The following is a 26,316-nucleotide window of genomic DNA, read 5'->3' on the forward strand; positions in this document are numbered from 1 at the left end:
ACAAGAAAACAAAGAGAATATTAGAGCAAGTGTTACAAGATGGTTAAGTGTTGAACTGGAGTGATGGGTATATGCGGATATAGAGATATAATGATGTGGATTCATTATTCTCTCTACTGTTTGTGTTTTTTTAAGGTTTTATTTTATTATTCTTTTAAGATTTTATTTATTTACTTGACAGAGCAATAGAGAGCACAAGCAGGCAGAGTGGCAGGCAGAGGGAGAGGGAAAAGCAGGCTCTCCGCTGAGCAGGGAGCCAGAAGCGGGGCTCAATCCCAGGACCCCAGGATCATGACCTGAGCCGAAGGCATCTGCCCAACCGACCGAGCCACCCAGGCACCCCAAGGTTTTATTTTTTTAAGTAATCTCTCCACCCAATGTGGGGCTTGAACTCACAACCCCGAGATCAAGAGTTGCATGCTCTACTGACTGAACAAGTCAGGCACCCCTCTCTCTACTTTTATAAATATAAATAATAAAATAATAAAAATAATAAAATTCTTAGTCTTCTAGGAACACCAATACGTAAATCCAAAATTTCAATGTAAGAATATAATAAAGATATATACACAAGAGCTTATGAAAGCAGAAAAGGGCCCAAATCTGTTTGGGTGAGATTGAGCAGGACTGAGAGTGGGTAAGAGCCCAACTCTCATATCACACTACCTGGGTCCAAATTCCAGTACCTCCTCTTTTTAGCTATGTGACCTTGGGCATGTAACTTAGCCTCTCTGTGCTCAGTTTTCTCTATAGTAAAATGGGGATAATTATAGTACCTAATCAAGGATCAAGTGAGATAACTTGCAAAGCCCTTGGAATAGTGCCTGATACATAGTAAACATTAAACTGTTTGCTATAATTTATTACCATTATCACTGTTATTATGAAGGCTTTTCAGAAATGTTTTGAGGCAGAGATGTTTCAAGAAAAGCAACATAACTTAAGGCCAATCAGGTGTAGGGGTGTGTGTGTGTGTGTGTGTGTGTGTGTGTGTGTGTGTGTGTTGAGGGGAGGTGGAGGGAGGAAGTTAACGTGATTCCCATATTTCTAGCTTAGATGACCATTTGGATAATGACATCATTAACTAAGAAGGGAATATAGATGAAGGAGAGTTTATAACTTGCAAATTGTAATTTTTAAAAAGATTTTATTTATTTATTTGACAGAGAGAGACGCAGCGAGAGAAGGAACACAAGCAGGGGAGTGGGATTGGGAGAAGCAGGCTTTCCATGGAGCAGGGAGCCCAATGCAGGGCTCGATCCCAGGACCCTGGGATCATGACCTGAGCCGAAGGCAGACGCTTAACGACTGAGCCACCAAGGCGCCCCTGTATTTTTTTAAAAATATTATTTATTTATTTATTTGAGAGAGAGAGAACATGAGCAGGTGGAGGGGCAGAGGGAGAGGGAGAAGCAGACTCCCTGCTAAACAGGGCGCCTGATGCCGGACTCGATTCCAGGACCCTGGGATCATGACCTGAGCTGAAGGCAGACGCTTAACAGACTGACCCACCCAGGCGCCCCGCAAATAGTATTTCTAATCATATAAACAAATGAGCAAGTATATAGCAAACTGAATTACCTCAGAATTAAAATATAGTTCTCAGAATGAGAAGGTAAAATACTAATGACAGTTGGCAGCATGAAATGTAAAGTGATAAACATTCTAAAAATACAGGGGCCCCAAGGTGGCACAGCCAGTTAAGCGTCTAACTCTTGATTTTGGCTCAGGTCATGATCTTGGGATCGTGGGATTGATCTTGGGGTTCTGCGCTCAGTGTAGATTCTGCTTGAGATTCTCTCTCCTTCTCTCTGCCCCTCCCCCCCATGCTCTCTCTCTCTCTCTCTCAAATAAATAAATCTTTTTAAAAAAATAAAATAAAAAGGGGCGCCTGGGTGGCTCAGTCGTTAAGCGTCTGCCTTCGGCTCAGGTCATGATCCCAGGGTTCTGGGATAGAGCCCCGCATTGGGCTCCCTGCTCAGCGGGAAGCCTGCTTCTCCCTCTCCCCCCACCCCCCCACTTGTGTTCCCTCTCTCGCTGTGTCTCTCTCTGTCAAATAAATAAATTTAAAAAGAAAAAAAAAGAAAAAATAAATAAAATAAAAATACTTTAGGGGCTAACTTTAGAATAGTAAACATTGTTTTTTTAAAGATTTTATTTATTTATTTGAGAGAGAGAGAGAGAGCATGAGAGGGGGGAGGGTCAGAGGGAGAAGCAGACTCCCCGCTGAGCAGGGAGCATGAGGCAGGACTCAATCCCGGGACTCCAGGATCATGACCTGAGCCAAAGGCAGTTGCTTAAGCCCGGTAAACATTATTGTTATATACCTCACACACATAACCTAAATAACTGAGGTCATTTTAGTACTAGAAGACACCTGGAAATAACATTATTTCAGAAATCTAACAACTCAGATATTAGTGGAATTGCCTTAAAATAAATATATATTTCTCAAAAGTTATAATCAAATAAGCTGTCATGGTTACTGATGAATCCTTCCACATAGGTACTACCTGAGAATTCTCAGAGGTGTTTGGGTCTCCATTAAAGCAGATACTCTTTGGGGGATAGGGGCAGAAAAGAGCAGAAATAATTTCTGGAAAATTTTACTTTGAGTGCCCCAAAGTCTTATCCTTTACCCACAATCTCCTCTACAGCCATGAGATCTATTTACTTAATAATCTCTCGTTAGAATTTGAAAAATTTTAAGGAAAAAATAATTTAGTAATGTATCATGTCATTGGTCTATTCATGATTATAACTATTGCCAGTTTCATTTTTAATATTTTCTATTTAATTTTGAAACAATCTCAAACCTACAGAAAAGTTGCAAGTACAGTACACACTTTTTCTCTCCAATCGTTTGAAGTAGTTGCTGATATGATGCTTCATCACCCCTGCATACTTCAGCGTGTTTTTCCTGCAAGCAAGGACATTCTCCTACACTCACAAGAAGAGCATCTAAGTCAGGAAATTAACATTGATTTATGGCTATCATCTAACCATCAGACTCCATTCAGGTTTCACCATTGTCCCAAATAGCATACTTTAGAGTAAAAGGATACAGTTCAGAATCACACATTCCTTCAGTTGTGTCTCTTTAGTCTCATTCAATCAGCAACAGATGCTCAGTATTTCCTTGATTTTTCATGACCTGGACACTTTTGAAGGTTACAGTCAGCTACTTTGTGGAACATCCTTCACTTAAAGTTTCTGTGATGTTTCCTCGTGATTAGGTTCAGGTTAAGCATCTTTGGCAGGATGTCACAGAAATGATGCTATGTTCTTTTCATTATTTGCTATCAGACAGAACATGACTTCTATTTGTCCCATGTGATGTTTAACTTTGAGCATTTGATTAAGATGCTTCCCCACAGTAGGGAGGTTCCTCAAAACGTTGAAAACAGCGTTACCCTACGACTCAGCAATTGCACTACTGGGTATTTACCATAAAGATACAAATGTAGTGATCCGAAGGGGCACCTGCACCCTAATGTTTATAGCAGCAATGTCCACAATAGCCAAACTATGGAAAGAGCTCAGATGTCCAACTACAGATGAATGGATAAAGAAGACATGGTATAGGTGTGCCTGGGAGGCTCAGTCAGATAAGTGTCTGCCTTCAGCTCGGGTCATGGTCCCGGGGTCCTGGAATCAAACCTCACATCAGGCTCCTTGCTCAGTGGGGAGCCTGCTTCTCCCTCTCCCTCTCTGCTCCCCGTGATCATGCTCTCTGTCAAATAAATAAATAAAATCTTTAAAAAAAAAAAAGTTGTGATATATATATGTATATATATGTATATATGTGTATACGTGTATATATATATATATATACACACACAATAGAATACTACTCAGCCATCAAAAAAATGAAATCTTGCCATTTGCAATGACGTGTATGGAACTAGAGGGTATTATGCTGAGTGAAATAAGTCACTCAGAGAAAGACAATTATGATCTCACTCATATGTGGAATTTAAGAAACAAAATAGAGGATCATAGGAGAAGAGAGGAAAAAATAAAACAAGACAAGATCAGAGAGGGAGATAAACCATAAGAGACTCTTAATCATAGGAAACAAACTGAGGATTGCTGGAGGGGAGAGAGATAGGGGGATGGGGTAACTGGGGGATGGGCATTAAGGAGAGCACGTGGTGTAATGAGCCCTGGGTGTTATATAAGACTGATGAATCACTGAACTCTACCTCTGAAACTAATAATACACTATATGTTAACTAACTGAATTTAAATAAATAAAAAAAAAGCACAAAAACAAGGCATGCATGTAATAGCACCAAAGAGTTCATTTAACTTTCTCCCTGTCCATATTTGTAATTCCCTTCTCTGACAGTGAGAAATCTGGTTTCCATTATCCTCAATATATTTCCTTATTTGATGTATCCCCCTATGTAACCAAACTTGCACTGTTACGACCCTCTCTCTGAAGAGATGCCCTATTCCCTCTGAGGGAAGGAGCTCTGACATCTCAACACTCTGTTCTGAGCCTTTGTAGCTCACCCACCTTGTCCAGACTCCTACTTCATTTGGCCCCACCTAATGGCTTGAGAACTGAATTATTCAGGAAGGGAAGAGTAAAATCATACAGTTGTTCTTTACATGCATTCACTGTCTTCTGTTATTAAGACATTGCTTTTGACCCTGTATACAGAATGTGATTTAGCTAAATCACTGATGTAATTTTTCTTTTAAATCACCATATCTCAAAAAACATGGGGTTTACTTAGGACAGTGTTAATTTGTGCATAATTTATGATATATCACTAATTCATTCAGCTTCCCCAACATCTGTTTCAAATGTGATTTGTTTCAAATCACAACCTCTATAAAGGTGTTTTTAACCAAAATCGGGGTAAAAGTCAAAATCCTCACATAGGCCACAAGGCTTTATGTGATCTGGCCTCCTCTTCCTCCCTCTTCCCCCTCAACCCTCTCCCCTGGCTGCTCCTTTCCTGCCACCTGGTCTCTATGAAATTCTTTTTTTCATTTGTATTAAGTATAGTGGGCATACAATGTTATATTCATTTCAGGTGCACAACATAGTGATTTGACAATTCTATACATTATACAATGCTCCTCACAAAAAGTGTAGTTACCATCTGTCACCATACAAAGTAATTACAATATTATTGACTATATTCTCTATGCTGTACTTTTCATCTCTGTGACTTACTTATTTTATAACTGGAAGTTTGCATCTCTTAATCCCCTTCACCTATTTCTCCCATCTCCCAACCACTCTCCCTTCTGACAACTTCCAGTTTATTCTCTGTATTTATGAGTCTATTTCTCGGTTTTGGTTTTTTGCTTGTTTCTTTATTCATTTGTTTTTTTAGATCCTCTATATAAATGAATCATGAAATCATATGGCACTGCTCTTTCTCTGAGTTATTTCAATTAGCATTATACCTTCTCAGTCCATCTATGTTGTCACAAATGGCAAGATCTCACTCTTTTTTATGGCTTATTCTGTTTTATCCTATATATATATATCTATATATATATCTATATATAGATATATATATCTTCTTTATCCATTCATCTATCATTGGACACTTAGGTTGCTTCCATATCTTGGCTATTGTAAATAATACTGCAATGAACATAGGGGTGCATATATCTTTTTGAATTGGTGTTTTATTTTCTTTGATATCCTTAGATATCTTAGGTATCTTTCTTAGATACCCAGTAGTGTGATTACTGGATCATATGATATTTCTAATTTTGATTTTTTGAGGAATCCCCATCCTGTTTTGTGTAGTGGCTGCACCAATTTACATTCTCACCAACAGTGCATGAGGGCTCCCTTTTCTCTACATCCTCACCAACACTTGTTACTTCTTTTCTTTTTGATACTAGTCATTCTGACAGGTGGGATGTGATATCTCATTGTGGTTTTGATTTGCATTTCCCTGATGATTAGTGATGTTGAGCAACTTTTCATGCGTCTGTTGGCCCACTGTATGTCTTCTACACCAAAGTAAAAAAGTTTTGCACAGCAAAGGAAACCATCAACAAAACAAAAAGGCAACCTACAGAATGGGAGAAGATATCTGCAAATGATTTCTGTTAAGGGGTTAATATCCAAAACATATAAAGAACTTATACAACCCAACACCCAAAAAACCCAAAAAGTCCAATTAAAAAAAGGGACAGAGGACCTGAACAGACATTTTTCCAAAGAAGGCATACAGATAGCCAACAGACGCATGAAACGATGCTTTATGAAATTCTTAAAACAGCCGGGGCCACTCCTGCCTTAGGGCTTATGGCCTCTGCCCTGGTGGTTCCTCTTCCTGGAACACTTTCTCCCCAGATGTCCCCATCACTCACTCCAGTGACTCCTTCAAGTTTTTGTTCAGATCTCACTTTCTCAATGAAGCCCACTCTGATGAGCCTGTTTAAAATCGGAACTGCCTCCAACCCTGTTTTCCCTGTCCTATTTTTCACAACACTTAACTACTTTCTAGTATACTATGCTCTTTTTTTTTTTTTTAATTTTTTTAAATTTTTTATTGTTATGTTAATCCCCATACATTACATCATTAGATATACTGTTCCATGATTCATTGTTTGTGCATAACACCCAGGGCTCCATGCAGAACGTGCCCTCCTCAATACCCATCACCAGGCTAACCCATCCTCCCACCCCCCTCCCCTCTAGAACCCTCAGTTTGTTTTTCAGAGTCCATCGTCTCTCATGGTTCTTCTCCCCCTCCGATTTCCCCCCCTTCATTCTTCCCCTCCTGCTACATTCTTCTTCTTCTTTTTTTCTTTCTTAACATATATTGCATTATTTGTTTCAGAGGTACAGATCTGAGATTCAACAGTCTTTCTTTTTTTTTTTTTTTTAAGATTTTATTTATTTGACAGACACACAGCGAGAGAGGGAACACAAGCAGAGGGAGTGGGAGAGGGAGAGATAGGCTTCCCACCGAGCAGGGAGCCCGATGCGGGGCTCGATCCCAGGACCCTGGGATCATGACCTGAGCCGAAGGCAGACGCTTAACAACTGAGCCACCCAGGCACCCCCTAATATACTATGCTCTTAATACTACTTATTATGTTTGTTTTCTATTGTCTGTCTTTGTTCCCACCATCCCCACTAAACTGTAGCTCCACAAGGGCAGGGATTTTTAATATTTTGTTGAATAAGCAAACAAATAAATATTTACCTAATAAATATTTGTTGAAGACAGCCATTTCCTGAAGCAGTTTGAATCCCAAAACTAAATTCAGAGCACCATCTAGTGTTCTTGGAAGGAGGTGCTTGCTATTTAACTCAGACTCTTATTTACATTAGCCATGGGATAAACAGTACTGGCTTAATCAATTCGCACTTACTCTATTTTTTACTGTCCTCTGTGGTTCTGTGAAAATTAAAAGTTTTTAATGATTAAACAGTCATGGGATCATTGACTTCTCTAAGAGTAATCTCTTCTTCACTGACTTGCCTGTTGTTCCCCAGAATTCCTCAGGGTTAAAAGTGTCAGGAAGGTCTGATGTCTTTTAGCCTTAGCGCATCTCTCCTTCCCCACTTCCCAAAAACCCCCCAAAATATAAAAACAGGATAATAACCTTTGCTTTTTTGGTATCTACACCATTTCTCCAGAAAAATCACAATATATATTTGTTGATTTAAAATTTTTTGTTTTGGCCACAAAAGCCCCTAAATCAAAGTGATAAAACACTAGCAAGGGTAAGGGGAATATTGTTTAAAATAGTATCAGGATTCGCTAGGATAATGAGCACTGTCTTCTGATTTAGAAAATATTGGTTTCTTTAGACATGATGAAGAGGAAAAATGAAGAAAAGGAAAGCTGCTTTAAAAGCATTAAAGGGGCAGGGCACTTGGGTGGCTCAGTCAGTTAAGGGTCCAACTCCTGATTTCCACTCAGGTCACGGTCTCAGGATTGTGAGATTGAGTAAGTAGGGTTCCACCCTCAAAGGGGAGTCTGCTTCTCTCTGCGGGGGTGGGGGCGCCCCCCCACTCATACACACTCTCTCTCTGAAATAACTAAATACATCTTTAAAACATTTAATATTTGGGGTGCCTGGCTGGCTCAATCAGAAGAGCATGTGACTCTTGGTCTCGGGGTCGTGAATTCAAGCTCCATGTTGGGTGTAGAGATTACTTAAATAAATAAACTTTTAACAGTAAATAATGAGAAGTATAATTAGCTCATTTTTATTGAACGCTTATTGTGCCCAGCACTATTCTGAAAGTTCATTATCATCTTTACAACCCTATCATGTAAATTCTCTATATTAAACCCCAACTTTCAGATGATGAAATGGAGACACAGAGAAGTTAAGTAACTTGACAAAAGTCACAGAACTAGTAAAGAGTAGGGCCAGGATTCAAACCCAGTTAGGCTGGCTCCATAGGCCATGTCCATGAGCTCATGCCCATGGTTTTATCCACCTTCCCCAAGAAATGAACGATGCTGTTTTGTTTCAAAGTTCTTGGCTTGGTCAAAGAAATTAATTTATTAATGTCCTCATCTTCCAAAAAGGAATCAAGGCAACCATAAACAAAATGAAGGCATATACAATTATCCTAAAAATAAAATTTATTCTTTTCACAGTTTTATTCTTTTCACAGTTAAGAATAAAATTTTATTCTTTTCATAGTTATAGAATTTGCCTTTCTAAGGATTTATGTTTTGGCCACAATTTACGTTCAAGGGATACTGTGGCAAAGATCAAAAGCAACATTGACATCAAGATCAAAGGCAGAGGGTGGTGTGCAGAAGCACAGTGAAGATCAGTTGGTCCTTGGTGCCCAACCAACTCAGAACTTTTGATTCTACCTTCCAATTGTCCAAAGCTTCCCCCAACTCTACCACTGGTTCTAATGTTTCAAAGTAGATGGAAGTGACTCCAGTTCCCCAAATACCAATTAATGTACTCATTTCTTGAATTTGACTCATTTCAGCTGGATGTTAGAAAACAACTGAGTTATTAAAGTGAGTCGCATTAAGGAGTGATTTATTAGGTAATATCCAGAATTATTTGCATTATACGTTATGAATATGAATTCCTCTGTTTCAGACTGATGGAGTTTTTAAGGGGATATGTGTGAGTAGGAGGATTCCCAAGCTCTCTCAGGTGATTCTGGAAATGGTGTCCCTCTCACCATCCTCAACTGGAACCAAAAACTCTTTTCCTGAATGTTTACATGACTCTTTAAATTTTCTAAAATGCAAGCTTATTTGGGAAAGGGAAATGGTTATTCTCCATTTTAAAAAATATTTTAATTAGTTAATTAATTAATTAATTAATTTTTTAGAGAGGAGGGAAGGGACAGAAGGAGAGGGAGAGAGATTGCCTACCACCAAGCCCCAAGTGAGGCTTGATCTCACAATCCTTAGATCATGACCTGATCTGAAATCAAGAGTTGGACACTTAGCTGACTGAGCCACCTGGGCACCCCAAGATTTTATTTTTAAGTGATCTCTACGCCCAACATGGGGCTTGCACTCATAACCCTGAGATCAAGAGTCACATGCTCTACCAACAGAGCCCAGGTGCCCCTGGTTATTCTCCATTTTGGATAGAGATTTTCAACATGTGCTTTGAAGATTATCTTTGGACTCATCTGGGGAGATTCCCAGCCCCACCTCTGACCTACTGCATTAGAATCTCCCAGCTGGCTCAAGAATCTGTACCCAGAAACCTCCCCAAGGTAACTTTTGCGTGTGCATGAGTTCGGTAACCACTAACATATGGGGTAATTTTGAAAAGTAAAGCACCAGCATCATCTGGGTTGTTGGGTTCTTTCCTATTATAGACCACAGACCAGAACTTCAAGGAGTATCATGTAAAAACCTAATTATGAGAAGATCAAATATAATTCTAGGAGGCTAATAATTAACAAATCTATTTACAAGATTATATGTCTTTTGTTGTAAATTATATGGAAACATCTCAATGAATTATATGTGTGAAACATCTCAAAGAATTCTTTAGTGGGTGTTGTTTAATCCTGCCTTGCCTTCCATAAAATTAACCAGCTGGCCAAAGTTTTTACTATCCTACCCACAGGAGTCACCAGTAACCCTTGAGGCATTTTCTCTTCTTTTTTTTTTAAATTTTATTTATTTATTTTTTTAAAGATTTTATTTATTTATTTGACAGAGACACAGCGAGAGAGGGAACACAAGCAGGGGGAGTGGGAGAGGGAGAAGAGGCATTTTCTGAACAAGCCTCATTTCCTGTATAAAAGGAACTGAGCTTGGTCAACTGTACAAAATTTAGGCTGATTAAAGTGGTTACCAAAGGAGACTGTGAATTCTGTAGTTTTAGAAATGTTTTAAAATAGTAAATACAATCATCTTTTTGGATGAGGAGAGTGTACAATAGCCTAAGGATAGAGGATCCAAAAAGAAGGCCTGGTAAGATTCTTTCTAGTTTTATAATTTGACTAAACTGCTTCTCCATCCAATTGAATGTCAACTTGTTTATGTTTGTTTCATTTTTTAAAGCCCCTCCCAGATGTTTCATTTTTTTAATTGGCTAAACCTGGCAAGAATTTCTTGCCACTCCCTGATAGCTGCTTGAGAATCCTTTACAAAAATACAGTTTAGATGCGCAGAAATACAAAAAAGGAAACCATTTAACTTGATAACACACCACCCAGATAACTCAGATACCTAACAGAATTTTTCGTTGAATTGTTTGGTTTGGCCAAGTTAACTGGCCAAACCTCTTCAGTTACAACATATAATTACTCTTCTTTCTTACACTTGTTTTTACTTGTCACTTACTGTTGATTCTTATCAATTGCTACATTTCTTCTCCTTCATTTATAAGCTAAATCATAGTTCAACCAAGAAGGTCAATTACCTTGAAAAATCTTTCTTCTTTAGGTTGCATGTCACTGTGCTGACAGAGTAGAAAACAGGTATCAAAGGAAAGAGTTGGGTTGCTGGAATCTGTAGGATGCTGAGTACTTTGAAGCAGCTGGGAACCAGTAACACTAAGGAACTGATTCCAAACCACCTTTCGAAAACTAAAAATCTCTTCTAGAAGGGTGAGTAGTTGATAAACAATTTAAGGGGAGAACTCTTATTTAAAGCTTGTAACACTAAGGATATTTCTGTGAAACGATATTGCAATCTACTCGGTAAAACTTTTAAAACCAGATTTTATCTTTCCTTCAAGAGATCATGGGAAAATCTAGCATTCTAGTTTAAAACATGTAACTTCCTTTCCTGGTCCCATATTTGGGTTTGTTCTACTGTATCTGGATTTGTTCCAGCATATCTGTGGAACCAGGCAACTAATAATCTTTACTCAGCATTTCTTATATTTCTTGAATGAAAATGGAATGGATTGATTGGATTAATGGCTAGAGTTTTAAAGATTTTGTTTTCTTAAGTAATGTCTACACCTGATGTGGGGCTCAAACCCACAACCCCAAGATTGAGAGTTGCATACTTTACCAACAGAGCCAGCCAGGTGCCCCGAATGGTTAGAATTTTACAAGACACTTATGATTTTGCCATTTTCTCTGTATACTGATGAAAACTTCTTATAACTCTACAGAGAAATAAATGAGGCAGTGTGAGGTTGGGGAAGAAGGACAGAGAACTAGGAGTTCTAATCCAGACCAGGTTCTGGAATTAGAGCTTCACTTTTCTCTCCTGTAAAATTAGAGGCTGAAGAAGCTATTTAAAGCTTCTTCCAAAACTTTTTGACCTAACAGAAATGCTAATCAGTTACCGACATAATTAACCAGTGTATCCTGATTTTTAAAACATGTTTTCATTTGTGATTTAAAAGAAATACGGAAGTCTGAATTGAGGCAGATAGCCCTTCAAGGCCAGGTAAGAACTGATGAATTGACAACAAAGTCACATGTTTTGAACTTAATATACTGATACCCAAGTGCCCAGAAAAATAATTGCTAGTCTACTGTCCGTGAATCTACTGGAAAGCCCTGTTAATGACACAACTTGGGATTTCACAGACATCTGAGTTAGCCAGCACCATTCTGCTGAAGGGTGGGGAGCAGACTGGACGCTCTGGGCAGGGTTAGGAACGTTATAATTTAAGCAACTAAAGAAAGGCCCCCGGCAGTAGGGCCTCTTCCGTGGCCGGTGATGAGGTCTCGCTGCGGGAGAAGTAAAGCCGCCCCAAACTCCCAGTGTGGTCCTCCTCAAACGAGGCTGTGATTCCCGGAAACGTTCGCCGCATGTGGGGGGGTAGACGGTCCCCTACAATTTACATCAAAACGCGCGCGCAGGGTAGACGGGCGCTGCCTGCACCGCCCCCAAGACCACCGCTCACCGCAGAGCCCCGCGCCGCGGAGAAACCTCCAGGCCAGCCCTGCCGCGCTGACAGGCGTCGCCGCGAGCCAATGGGCGCGCCGGGAGGCGGGGCAGCGAGGCCGAGGGGGCGGGATTTCCCGCGCGGCCGCTCGGCTCCTGGCGAGAGCTGCGCGGGCGGCGACGGCGGCCGCGCCTGTAGGAGAGGGCGGGTCGGGGTCAGCTGCTACAGGCGGGCGGGCGGGCGCGGGGAGCTGTGGGCGGCTGCCGTGTCTCCTGCCGCCGCCCTCCCTCCGCCACGATGCCGGGAATCGACAAGCTGCCCATCGAGGAGACGCTGGAGGACAGTCCGCAGGTGAGGCGCGGGCGGTGGCGCGAGGCGAGGGAAAGAGCAGGGCGGGCCGATCCCAGGCCTGGTGCCGTGGCCGCCGCAGGTGCTCGTCCTGGCCCAGGTGGGCGCCGTCGCCCTGTGTCCCCGCCCGTCGCGAGCCGCGCCCCGAGCCGCCGCGGCCCTGCCGCCAGCCCGAGGCCCGCGTGGGCCTGCGCGGCTGGGCCGAGGGGCACGCGCGGGGTCTGGGACGTCGGCTGGCGGCGACCGAACCTCCGCCGCCTTCGCTCGTGGGCCCGGCGTTCACGTACGTTCGCGGGGCTCCCTTGTATTTGACGAAAGGTGCGTTTTTATCGCCGTCATGTAAGGTCATAAATTCCAACCCTCTTCGGAGGAAGTGCAGAAGGAGAAAAAAACCCCGTAGACTTATTCCATAATTTCTGAGCAAGCTAGGGAAGGAAATGGATAGTTTTTCTTCGGGAGATGCTGGAAGGCTGCTGATTTACCCGCGTGGAGAGTCACCGGCGAAGCCCGTCAGGTGCCTCGGAGCCTCCCCGCGGACTCTGTCCAGTGTCGTGGCCGCGACTGTGTCCGCTGTCGCTCGAGCTGTGCACGGCTTGTGACGGACGGCGCCTTCGTGGCTCCGCGACTGCTGCGCGGAATGATGCAGACTTGGCCCTAATAAACTCATCAAAATAAAAGCCCCGTGTTTCGTGCTTTGGGGGGGTAATGCTAGTGTGGTTGCTGTAGCCTCAGACAGTCTAGGGAAACGTAACAATTTGTTACGTGTTCAATATTGAAGAACGAAATCAGTTACGTTAAAAACATGTTGGTAGGCGCTGTAACTTGCATTGAGTAACATCATCCCTTGAGCCTGTCTTTTAACACAACAATTTAAGCGATTTAAGACGATGTTGCTGGTTGGCTACCTTCGAAATGGTGTTCATTCAGAACTACAATTGCACACATTTCATATGTGTCTTGATAGTTTAATATGGCCCCGAAAGATGAGGAAGAAGGGGCTAGATCCCCCTGGCCTGTGTGACGTCTGTCATGACTTCTGCCAATTTTAATTGCCAAGTGGAAGTCAGGCTCTGATTGTGGAATTGATTTTTTCCCCCCCAGGCGGAAAGTTATCTTCACAAGCCAGTTGTTTGCTGTAATGTTCTCTTACCAGCCTAAACTGACACACGCAGAAACCCACATCTTGGTTTATCTTGACTGCCAGGATAGCTACTTCAAATTCTTAATGATTTCTGTAGTGTAAAGTTAGAAACTATATTTGTTTCAGATGTTTTGTAAAAATTTTGTGGCATGTATTGGTCAGGTGCATTTTATCATTTTACTACTATTATATAAGACTCAACAGGTTGCTTTACCTTTTCTTACCTGGCCTGGTTTTTATAGCCCATAAAGATTATACACAGTCCAGAATGGGTAGCACGGTGCCTTCACCAGTACTTGTGAGGAATATATGATCTGACTCATTAGACTAATTTCTTGAACTTTTCACACAATTAGTTTACAACTTGAGCATTCATTTGTTTTTTTACAAGTGCATGCCATATTAGTATCAGTTTTATGGTAATTTTTAATGAAGACAGCTACCTTGATATTCTTTCAATTTCTATAAGTAATAATTTGAACTAGGTAATATTTACTTGGAAAAATTAGTTGGGACAAACGAGATTTAGAAAGGGAAGACGCTTGGAAGTAATACTTAGGGAGAACTTGTGGTAGGATGGAAAGCCCTGGATTCTGGGATTCGGGATGGAGTTTTAGTGTTCACTGCCACTTCACTTGCTTTAGGGAAAGTCACTCAACTTCTCTGAATCTCAGCTGTTATAGTGAATGTTTTTATTTTTGTACCTGATTGTAAAAATCATAGTTATGCACTTCAGAAAAATTAGAAGGTATAGAAATAGTTACCTGTCTTGCACCCAGCAACAAACCCTGTTAACAGTTTTTCCTCGTTTTCTCTTATATATTTTAATGTATTTGAAGTTATATTGTGCATAACAATTTTTATTCTGCTTTAACTTAACATTGTAGTGTAAGTATGTTCCCATATTATTAGATCTTGAATAAAAAAAATTGAAAGCTGCATGTTTCCTTAAGTGACTTAACAGTTGTCCTACTATTGACTTTGAGAGTTTTCCACAAGTTTTGTTTTTATATATAGGACTGAGGTTAATGCTTTGGGGCATAAATTTTCTTCTCATTTGGACTATTTATCTAGGATAGAGTCCAAGAAGTCAAATAACAAAGAGTATGAAAACTTTTAAAGCTCCTGATATAGATAAGTTTTTATTTAGATCATTTGATCCTAATCAAAAGTGTCCTGTCACCATAGCACACACCTTCCCCAATGTCTATTACCCAGCCACCCCATCTCTCCCACCCCCCACCACTCCAGCAACCCTCAGTTTGTTTCCTGAGATTAAGAATTCCTCATATCAGTGAGGTCATATGATACATGTCTTTCTCTGATTGACTTATTTCGCTCAGCATAATACCCTCCAGTTCCACCCACGTCGTTGCAAATGGCAGTATTTCATTCCTTTTGATGGCTGCATAATATTCCATTGTGTGTGTGGGGGGGGTGTGTGTGTGTGGGGTGTGTGTGTGTGTGTGTGTGTGTGTGTGTGTGTGTATCACATCTTCTTTATCCATTCATCTGTCGATGGACATCTTGGCTCTTTAAAAAAAATATATATTCATATCCCTTATATGAAACCTGGAAAAAAAAATATTTTAAGTGTAAAAAAGTGTCCTGTCAATTGCTATGTAAAAAAGTTAGAGCCTGGAGTCATGGAGGACTAACCTAAATTGCAGTTACCCATTTTAGTTTTGATTTATAGTAAGTATTAAAATAGAGGGCTATTTGCAAGTTCAAATCTAGTTGATTGGACATAAACATCTTTAGAATTGTCTCCCATTCTGCAAAAGATAGTATTTATTGAGATAGGAAATCTTTAAGGCCACACTAGATGTCTTGTCCGTACACAGATGTTGTTTTGAAAATCTGGAGCAAAATGAAACTGCTGGTTAATAAGAACAGATACGATCTTTTAAAAATAATCGATTTTATGTGTAGATAAGTATCTGTGATTCATCAGTGCTAGAACTGTGAAGATAAATGTCTAGTTCCAACTGGAGACTTTTTTCTTTGACATAATATGGAATATTCACAGATAATGAGACACACTCTTTTTTTTCTTTTTCCACATCTTAACATGCCTGATAGTGAGATAGATGCCCCTCTGCAGTTGATGATTTATTTGTAATTGGTTGCAAATGTGCACACATGGTTGTTTCTCCTAGTGGTATGACTGGTCAAGTGCAGCCTTTCAGCATTTAACAACTCAATTTAACAACCACTTGAAGGACCATCAGTCCTGTTTGTTGTCTGAAAATATTCACCATCAAAATTTGCTGAATGGGTATCAGTGGTTTGGAAGAAAATACTGGGGACAAGAGTGGAACACTTCTAAGAAATACTTGTCACCTCCCATGGCACAGAATAATATTGGATGAGAAAACATGGATATTGATGATTCTTATGTCAAAAAGTGACTCACAAGAATTGAACTCTGAAGAAATACTAGGATAATATTAAATTTTATGCTGTTTGTGTTTTCCTTTTATGTTCAAAGGAGTTGTATATAAAATTCTGTCTAAAGGTTCATTTCCACAAATATAAAGTCAAAATTGCAAGACATAAGAAAATCTCAAATCATAGCTTAATTGCTGGCATTGTTTTGTTTTAGTAGTATTTAAAAATGGTGCAGGGGTGCCTGGGTGGCTCAGTTGGTTAAGCATCTGGTTAAGCATCTGACTTTTGGTTTTGGCTCAGGTCATGATCTCAAGGGTTGTGGGATCCAGCTCCGTATCAGGCTCCATGCTCAGAGGGGAGTCAGCTTGCAGACTCTCCCTTTGCCCCTCCTCCCACTCATGTGCACTCTGTCTCTCAAATAAATAAATAAATAAATCTTTAAAAAAATTGGTGCAGCTCACAGTGGAAGTCATCATAGATTCAATGAAATGGTATCATACTGATGTACTTTTATAAGTTGCTAACTGGATATTATTAGTTTTAAATAGGGAACCTGTTTTAACACTGGGGCTAGGGAGATCTTTTTAATTTATAAATCCACTACAGGTTTTTGCATAAATGTGTAATTCCTTGAATTAGAATAATAATTTTGGGGAAACAAAAAGTAGCAGATTTTTCTTAAGAATGGCGCTACTCAAACAAGGTTTCTTGATGTTTTCTTTTTTACATCTTAAAATATCACTGTGGGGAATAGGAGGGGGGGCACAGAGCTAAAGAATGAAAAGATTCTGTCAGATCTAAATCTCTGGAGCATGGGAAATAGAGGACTGACAACATGGATTTCATATATGGACATAATGATTTTGTACCCTCTTTTTTTTTTTTTTTTAAACCATGTTGACTTAGCTTCCTTTTCTGAAAATAGGAAGCTAAGGAATAAGTTGATTTTTTTTTTTTTTTAAATCACCTTCTAAGAATGAACTATTTGTAGAATAAAAATATAAGGTCATCTTTTAGATTTTAAACAGCAGTTATCTCAATAGTTGTTGGTATTTTAATCCTTTCTTTGCCTTTGGGATATGAAAAGGTGAGTATTGCTGCCTTCTTGATATGCTGAGTTTCCTTATCTCTGATCCTTTTTATTGACAGTCTTAACGTTTACTTACTTTACAAATTTTCCTCTTAAAATGAAGGGGAAATGCTTATTGCATTAAAAAAAAATGCCTAACAATATAGGTAAGTATGAAGAAGAAGAAGAAAAAAACCTCAAATTCTGTACTCATAAAATCCAAGTTAGCATTTACTAGGCCATGTTGGGGATGGGTACTATGTTATTATTTTGGATTAAGGTGGGGAGGGGTTTGGGATTACTACAAGAGACCATGGAAAAAGAGAAATAATACTGAGTTATCCTGAAATAAGACCTCTGTTTATACATGGAATACTGTTAATTTAGCCTGGGACATTTTTGTTGATTTGTTCTTAGTTTAATTACAGACTTTTTAATTCATAAAAATATACCTTTATTGTTCCTTTTAAAGTTTATGTGATGGGGGCGCCTGGATGGCTTAGTCAGTTAAGCGTCTAACTCTTGATTTTGGCTCAGGTCATGATCTCAGGGTTAGGAGCTGTGCTGGGATGCTTGAGATTCCCTCTCCCTCTGCCCCCGCCCCTAAAAAAATAAAAATATTGTGTGATGTAGTTGGAAAATCCCTCCATTTTAGTGAAGTGAAATTGAGAACAAAGAACCCCAACATTACTACCACAATACTAATTTGGCATTACTATCAAAAGGGAGAAAATAGGTTAAAACTCAGAATTATTAGAGCTCCAATATCCTAGGATTTTTCCTTCCTTTAGGAAATAATTTTCTATTTGATTTATATAATTGTTAATGTAAACTTATTGCTTTATTTTATACAGACAAGGTCTTTACTGGGTGTATTTGAAGAAGATGCTACAGCTATTTCCAACTATATGAACCAGTTGTATCAAGCTATGCATCGGATTTATGATGCACAGGTAAAAACCTAAAGGCTGACTGCTTTTTTAAAATGACTCATTAAGCCCATGAGGACAGATCTAGCTAGTGTCTGCCTTGTTTACTGGTGCCTAGCCCTATCCTGGGCTCATAGTAATATCTGTTGAGTGGATGCATGAACTTTTAAGTATTTTGTATTAGAGCTCACATTCCAATTACTAGTGTGTAGTTTGTAGCTCTTTAAAAGATACAAAGATTGAAGCATCTTCCCCTTTCTACCCAAACACAGTGAAACTCACTGATCATGATCTTTGCCTAAGATTCCATATTGTCACCAATGTTTTCCCTAATTGTGCTTTTAATCTTATGGAACACTTCCCCCTTTTTGAGTAAAGGAATGAAAGTAGTTTATGTTTAGTGAGAAGCAGATAATAAAAATTAGATGTAACTCTGGGTACTGGGAGATGAATTTAAGAAGGAGATGACTAGATTTTTTTGTTGAGCAGGTTTAAGATTTGAGGCCATGTTTATGTAACTTAATTATAAGCCTTAACAGTAGCCTGGTTTCTGTGATAAGCTTTCTTTGGGATTAATTAGGTATACAAGTTTTTTTCCCCCCTTTCTCATTTTATCTCCTTTCTGGACTCACATTTTCATTATGTACTAAAAATTTGCTGTGAGGGGTGCCCGGGTGGCTCAGTCAGTTAAGGATCCAACTGTTGATTTCATGTGTGTGAATATTGGTGTTCAAGAAAAAAAGAAAATAAACAAAAACTTGTACACAAACCCTTAATTTTTTTTCCTTATGATTGGTCTCTCAAGATTTGAGTCCTGACCACAGAGATTACTATGTAAAAGAAATGTTACATTTGTCATTATATTCATCACTGGGGAAAAAAAAAAAACTGGAAAGTATTTCCTTCATATGGCTATGTTGCTGTATTATATGACTAGGCTAATCATATTTTAGTTGTATGTTATTAAATGCTATTAAATGCATTGATACAGTTTCAGCATCTAGAGAGAGGAATGATTTGTTATTAATGTAGAATCTTTTAAGATTTTGCTAAGATTATGTACAGTTTACTTCTAGCTTTAAAGCTTTAACAATATTTAATGCTGAGTTTTATTAGCTAAAATAAAGCATACACCTAGAACACTGCTGAATTCCTTGATGGTATCAATTGATTCATGGTTTGAGTTTCCCTTTAAAGTGCTTTAATGGTAGTTCCCTTTCCAGTGATTTAATGAGGGGTTTAGAGAACATGTTGTATAGCATTTTTGTTAAGTGAAAACCAAAAGTGGCATAGGTATCTTCAATTAAAACTTTTTCTTAATCAGTAATATTGTGTTAATTTGAATGCTGATTTTTTCCCCCACAGAACGAATTAAGTGCAGCAACACACCTGACTTCAAAACTTTTAAAAGAATATGAAAAACAGGTATCGTACATGAAAATTTTAAAAGCATAATTTAAAATACACAGTGATACAGTATCTGTATAAATAGAATTGCTCATCAAGAATCCTAAGCTTTTTTGAATTCATAGAAAGTAATTTTGATACGCTGTTGAAATTCCATTATAGCTAATTTTAACTAATCTTAGGTAGAAGTTATTTAATTGACGTATCTTCTTTTCACAAATGAAACTGAGGCTTACTCATTATACAGCTGGTTATTGGAGGAATTGAAGCGAAACAAATCTTTGAACTCCTAGTATGATGCGCATTCCTATAATATTATGTTAATTAGTTGCTTAGCAAACATTTTAAGTAATGTTTACTAATTATACGAATTACACTCTTATTAAGTGACATTTTTAGAGCTTATTCAAAATTTTGGAAGTTTTTAAAAGTTTCAGTCAACCCTTGAACAACATGGGTTTGAACTGCATGGGTCCACTTATTCATGGATTTTTTGATACAGTACAGTAAATATATTTTTTCTTCTTTATGATTTTAACATTTTCTTTTCTCTAAAAGTTTATGAAAATACAGTACATAATACATGTAATATATAAAATATGTGTTAATCAACTGTTTACATTACTGATAAGGCTCCCATCAACAGTAGGCTATTAGTAGTTAAATTTGAGGGAAGTTAAAAGTTATATGTGGGGGTCGGCCCTTCTAACTCCTATGTGTTTTGAGGGTCAGCTATTTTTAAAAATGTAAATTACAGCATCATTTACAGAAGACATACAGCACTGGACCTTTACCTCATCTCTGTTTCTCATTTTTCAGCGTTTTCCGTTGGGGGGGTGATGATGAAGTTATGAGCTCTACTTTGCAACAGTTTTCAAAAGTTATAGATGAGGTAAGTGCTTATTTTATTTTGCTTGAGTAAGTGGTCTTATAATTAAGTTATTCAAGTTGCTTAGCTTTTATTGGGAACTTGTATTATTATGATTACATGAGCAAATCTCTATAATAAAAGGTTACTATTTAAAGAAGGACCTTATTTCCATATTAGTGTCTGTCTTATATCTTAGTGACTGTCTCATAAAAATAGTACTTTGTCTGATTAAAACAAATTGTTTTCGGGTATAAGCATAGAGATGTGCTCTCTCTCTTCCCAGTCCATGTCCTTCAACCTTTCACTGTTTTATTTGCTGTAGGCAGGAAGGGAAGAATTAAACTATGAGATATAGCTAAGTTCTGGATCATTTTTTAATGATTTGTTCTGATGACTGGTTAGAGAAATTAAGGGCTGATATTGGCTGTCTGGGATGGAAGGAATAATAAACTGAATGGTAGAATGTTGTTAGGAGGAAGAAGGGTGGTGAGAGCTATTTGGGGAGTCCATTACTCTTCTCAACTGGGGCAATGAAAGCTCTTCTTTTCACATGAACCATTAGATAGTTCTGTCTTTTCTAGTCCCCTAACTGAAAAAGTAATTTTTTGAAGTATTTTAATAACTCATTGTAGCAAAATATTGTTACAGTAGAGCAATATAAAGAAATATTTATAGGAAATGGAATATTTTATAGTGGTAAAATATACATAACATAAAATGTCTCCCTGCTTACATTTATACACTCACAATGTTGTGCAACCATCACCACTGTGCCGGAACATTTTTGTCATCCTCCCAGCGGAAACCCCATGGCCATTAAGCAGTCACTCCCCACTTCCCCTCCCTTCAGCTCCTGGCAACCACAGATCTACTTTCTATCTATATGGATTTGCCTGTTTTGGATATTTCATATAAATGGACTTACACATTTGTGGATTTTTATGTCTGTCTTCTGTAGCATAATGTTTTCAAGGTTTGTCTGTGTTGTAGCATGTATCAGAATTTGTTTGAATATACCACTTTTTATTTATCCATTGATAGTTGATGGACATTTGAGTTGTTTTCTACCTTTTGGCTAGTGGGAATAGTGCTACAGTGAGGGTTTGTGTACAAGTTTTTGTTTTTTCTTTTATTTTTTTCTTGAACACCAATATTCATTTCTTTTGGGTATATAATCAGGAGTGGGATTGCTGGGTCATACAGTAACTTTATGTTTAGCTTTTTTTTCCTGCTTTTTTTTCTTTTTGCATTTTTTTTCTTTTTATTAACATATAATGTATTATTTGTTTCAGGGGTACAGGTTTGTGATTCATCAGTCTTACACAATTCACAGTGCTCACCTTAGCACATACCCTCCCCAATGTCCATCACCCAGCCACCCCATCCCTCCCATCCCCCTCCACTCGAGCAAACCTCAGTTTGTTTCTTGAGATTAAGAGTCTCTTATGGTTTGTTTCCCTCTCTGGTTTCATCTTGTTTCATTGTTCCCTCCCTTCCCCTATGATCCTCTGTCTTGTTTCTCAAATTCCACATATCGGAGACATCATATGATAATTGTCTTTCTCTGATTGACTTATTTCGCTTAGCTAGTTCCATGGATGGAACTCTAGTTCCATCCACTTCATTGCAAATGGCAAGATTTCATTTTTGATGGCTGCATAATATTCCTGTGTGTGTGTGTGTGTGTGTGTGTGTGTGTGTGTGTGCACACGTGCGCGCACACACACACACCACATCTTTATCCATTCATCTGTTGATGGGCATCTAGGCTCTTTCCATAGTTTGGCTATTGTGGACATTGCTGCTACAAACACTGGGGTGCACATGCCCCTTCGGATCCCTACATTTATATCTTTGGGATAAATACCCAGTAGTGCGATTGCTGGGTCGTAGAGTAGTTCTATTTTCAACTTTTTGAGGACCCTCCACTGTTTTCAGAGTGACTGCATCAGCTTGCATTCCCACCAGTAGTGTAAGAGGGTTCCCCTTTCTCCGCATCCTCGTCATATGTTTAGCTTTTTTGAGCCAGACTGTTTTCCATAGGTCCTGCACACTTTTACATTCCCAAGTAATGTAGGGTTCCAGTTTCTCCATGTGCTCACTAGCACTTACTATTTTAATTTATATGTTTATTATAACCATCTAAGCAGGTATGAAGTGGTATATCATTGTAGGTTTTATTTTTCCTGATGACTAATGATGTTGAGCACCTTTTTCTGTGCTTATGGGCCATTTGTATATCTTTGAAGAAATGTCTATGATAGTACCCCCTCCCCATCCACAGGGGATACATTGCCCCCCCCCCCCCCAGTGGTTGCCTGAAACCATGGATAGTACTGAACCTTATGTATATTACGTGTTTCCCTATACATACATACATACATGTGATAAAGACTAATTTATAAAATGGGCACAGTAAGGAGAAAGGGGAACCTTCCTACACTGTTGGGAATGCAAGCTGGTGCAGCCACTCTGGAAAACAGTATGGAGGTTCCTCAAAAAGTTGAAAATAGGGGCGCCTGGGTGGCTCAGTTGTTAAGCGTCTGCCTTCGGCTCAGGTCATGATCCCAGGGTCCTGGGATCAAGCCCCGCATCAGGCTCCCTGCTCGGCGGGAAGCCTGCTTCTCCCTCTCCCACTCCCCCTGTTTGTGTTCCCTCTCTCGCTGTGTCTCTCTCTGTCAAATAAATAAATAAAATCTTTAAAAAAAAAAAAGGGTTGAAAATAGAGCTACCATATGACCCAGCAATTGCAGTACTGGGTATTTACCCCAAAGATACAAATGTAGGGATCCGAAGGGGTACGTGCAACCCAATGTTTATAGCAGCAATGTCCACAATAGCCAATCTATGGAAAGAGCCAAGATGTCCATCAACAGATGAATGGATAAAGAAGATGTGGTATATATATATATATATATATATATATATATATACACACACACACACAACGGAATATTATGCAGCCATCAAAAGGAATGAAATACTGCCATTTGCAACGACGTGGGTGGAACTGGAGGGTATTATGCTGAGCGAAATAAGTCAATCAGAGAAAGACATGTATCATATGACCTCACTGATATGAGGAATTCTTAATCTCAGGAAACAAACTGAGGGTTGCTGGAGTGGTGGGGGGTGGGAGGGATGGGGTGGCTGGGTGATAGACATTGGGGAGCATATGTGCTATGGTGAGCGCTGTGAATTGTATAAGACTGTTGAATCACAGACCTGTACCTCTGAAACAAATAATACATTATATGTTAAAAAAAAAAAAAGAAGAAGAAGATAGCAGGAAGGGAAGAATGAAGGGGGGTAAATCGGAGTGGGAGACGAACCATGAGAGACTATGGACTCTGAGAAACAAACTGAGGGTTCTGAGGGGGGGTGAATGGATTAGCCTGGTGATGGGTATTAAGGAGGGCACGTATTGCATGGAGCACTGGGTGTTATACTCAAACAATGAATCATGGAACACTACATCAAAAACTAATGTTGTAATGTATGGTGATTAACATAACATAATAAAATAAATAGCACCTGGATTGCTCAAAAAAAAAAAATGGGCACAGTAAGATTAACAAAATGAGAGAATAACTACTAATAAAATAGAACTATAACATTATACTGTAATAAAAGTTCTGTGAATGTGGTGTGTGTGTCTCTCTCTCAAAATATCTTACTTGCTGTACTCACCCTTCTTGTGATGATGTGAGATGATAAAATGCCTGCATGATGAGATGCAGTGAGGGGAATGACGGAGGCATGTGACATAGTGTTGGGCTACTGTTGGCCTTCTGATACTGTGTCAGAAGGAGGGTCATCTGCCTCAGGACTGCAGTTGATCGTGGGTAACTGAAACTTCAGAAGGCAGCAGTGTGGGTAAGGAGGGGGGTACTTTATTCAGTACTTTGCCCATTTTTCAATTGGGTGGTTTATCTTTTATTACTGAGTTTAAAACTACTTTATTCTAGATACAAGTTCATTATCATATATGTGATTGGCAAGTACTTCCTCCCTTTCTGCAGGTTGTGTTTTTATTTTTTATTTTTTTTTTAAGTAACAAATGTTTTAAAGTTCAGTATTTATTGGGACCTCTTTGTTTGGCAAAAATATATCTAAGTTTTGGCTGACTAAAACAACGCCACAAGGAGGGTAAATAGTGTTCACAGGGTCAATCCTAAACTCATCACAGGGAGTGTTGGGGACCTAGCAGGAAACAGGCAGACTCTTAAAAGTGTAAGTGAAACTGGAAAGAGCTGAAGATTTTTAGGAGTTCTTGGTCTCACAGCTTTGGTTATTCAGGGAGGTAGCTGCCATTTTGTTTTCTTTTTCTTTTCTTTCTTTTATTTTATTTTATTATTTTATTTATTTTATTATTTTATTTTATTTATTTTATTTTATTTTATTAGGTTATGTTAGTCACCATACATTACATTATTTGTTTTTGATGTAGTGTTCCATGATTCATTGTTTGAATATAACACCCAGTGCTCCATGCAATACGTGCCCTCCTTAATACCCATCACTGGGCTAATCCATCCCCCCACCCCCCTCCCCTGTAAAACCCTCAGTTTGTTTCTCAGAGTCCATAGTCTCTCATGGTTCATCTCCCCTTCTGATCCACTCCCCGTTATTTTTCCCTTCCGGCTATCTTCTTCTTCTTTTTTTTTTTTAACATATAATGTATTATTTGTTTCAGAGGTACAGATCTGTGACTCAACAGTCTTGCACACTTCACAGCACTCACCATAGCACATACCCTCCCCAGTGTCTATCACCCAGCCACCCCATCCCTCCCACCCCCCACCACTCCAGCAACCCTCAGTTTGTTTCCTGAGATTAAGAATTCCTCATATCAGTGAGATCATATGATACTTGTCTTTCTCTGATTGACTTATTTTGCTCAGCATAATACCCTCTAGTTCCATCCACGTCGTTGCAAATGGCAAGATTTCATTTTTTTGATGGCTGCATAATATTCTGTTGTATATATATACCACATCTTCTTTATCCATTCATCTGTCGATGGACATCTTGGCTCTTTCCATAGTTGGGCTATTGTGGACATTGCTGCTATAAACATTGGGGTGCACGTACCTCTTCGGATCACTACATTTATATCTTTGGGGTAAATACTCAGTAGTGCAGTTGCTGGGTCGTAGTGTAGCTCTATTTTCAACTTTTTGAGGAACCTCCATACTATTTTCCAGAGTGGCTGCACCAGCTTGCATTTCCACCAACAACGTAGGAGGGTTCCCCTTTCTCCGCATCATCGCCAACACCTGTTGTTTCCTGACTTGTTGATTTTAGGCATTCTGACTGGTGTGAGGTGGTATCTCATTGTGGTTTTGATTTGTATTTCCCTGATGCCGAGTGATGTGGAACACTTTTTCATGTGTCTTTTGGCCATTTGGATGTCTTCTTTGCAGAAATGTCCCTGTTCATGTCTTCTGCCCATTTCTTGATTGGATCATTTGTTCTTTGGGTGTTGAGTTTGATAAGTTCTTTATAGATTTTGGATACTAGCCCTTTGTCTGATACGTCATTTGAAAATATCTTCTCCCATTCTGTCGGTTGTCTTTTGGTTTTGTTGACTGTTTCCTTTGCTTTGCAAAAGCTTTTTATCTTGATGAAGTCCCAGTAGTTCATTTTTGCCCTTGCTTCCCTTGCCTTTGTGATATTTCTAGGAAGAAGTTGCTGTGGCTGAGGTCAAAGAGGTTGCTGCCTGTGTTCTCCTCTAGGATTTTGATGGATTCTTGTCTCACATTTAGGTCTTTCATCCATTTTGAGTCTGTTTTTGTGTATGGTGTAAGGAAATGGTCCAGTTTCATTCTTCTGCATGTGGTTGTCCAGTTTTCCCAACACCATT

At 39.1% G+C, this 26,316-nt stretch overlaps 1 protein-coding gene across 1 annotated transcript in view; it reads left to right on the plus strand.

The window, feature by feature from the left end:
* The first annotated feature begins 12,424 nt into the window (after positions 1 to 12,424).
* The window catches only part of APPL1 (adaptor protein, phosphotyrosine interacting with PH domain and leucine zipper 1), a 44,070-nt gene continuing 30,178 nt past the window's right edge, over positions 12,425 to 26,316 (plus strand). The window contains 5 exon segments of the mRNA XM_032411543.1: positions 12,425 to 12,645; positions 18,098 to 18,196; positions 19,538 to 19,597; positions 20,399 to 20,410; positions 20,412 to 20,471. Of these exon segments, the coding sequence (XP_032267434.1) occupies positions 12,592 to 12,645; positions 18,098 to 18,196; positions 19,538 to 19,597; positions 20,399 to 20,410; positions 20,412 to 20,471 (285 nt within the window). The 5' untranslated portion in view covers positions 12,425 to 12,591.

The sequence above is a fragment of the Phoca vitulina genome, unplaced genomic scaffold, assembly GCF_004348235.1.
Source record: "Phoca vitulina isolate PV1807 unplaced genomic scaffold, GSC_HSeal_1.0 scaffold13, whole genome shotgun sequence".
NCBI classification, from domain to species: domain Eukaryota; kingdom Metazoa; phylum Chordata; class Mammalia; order Carnivora; family Phocidae; genus Phoca; species Phoca vitulina.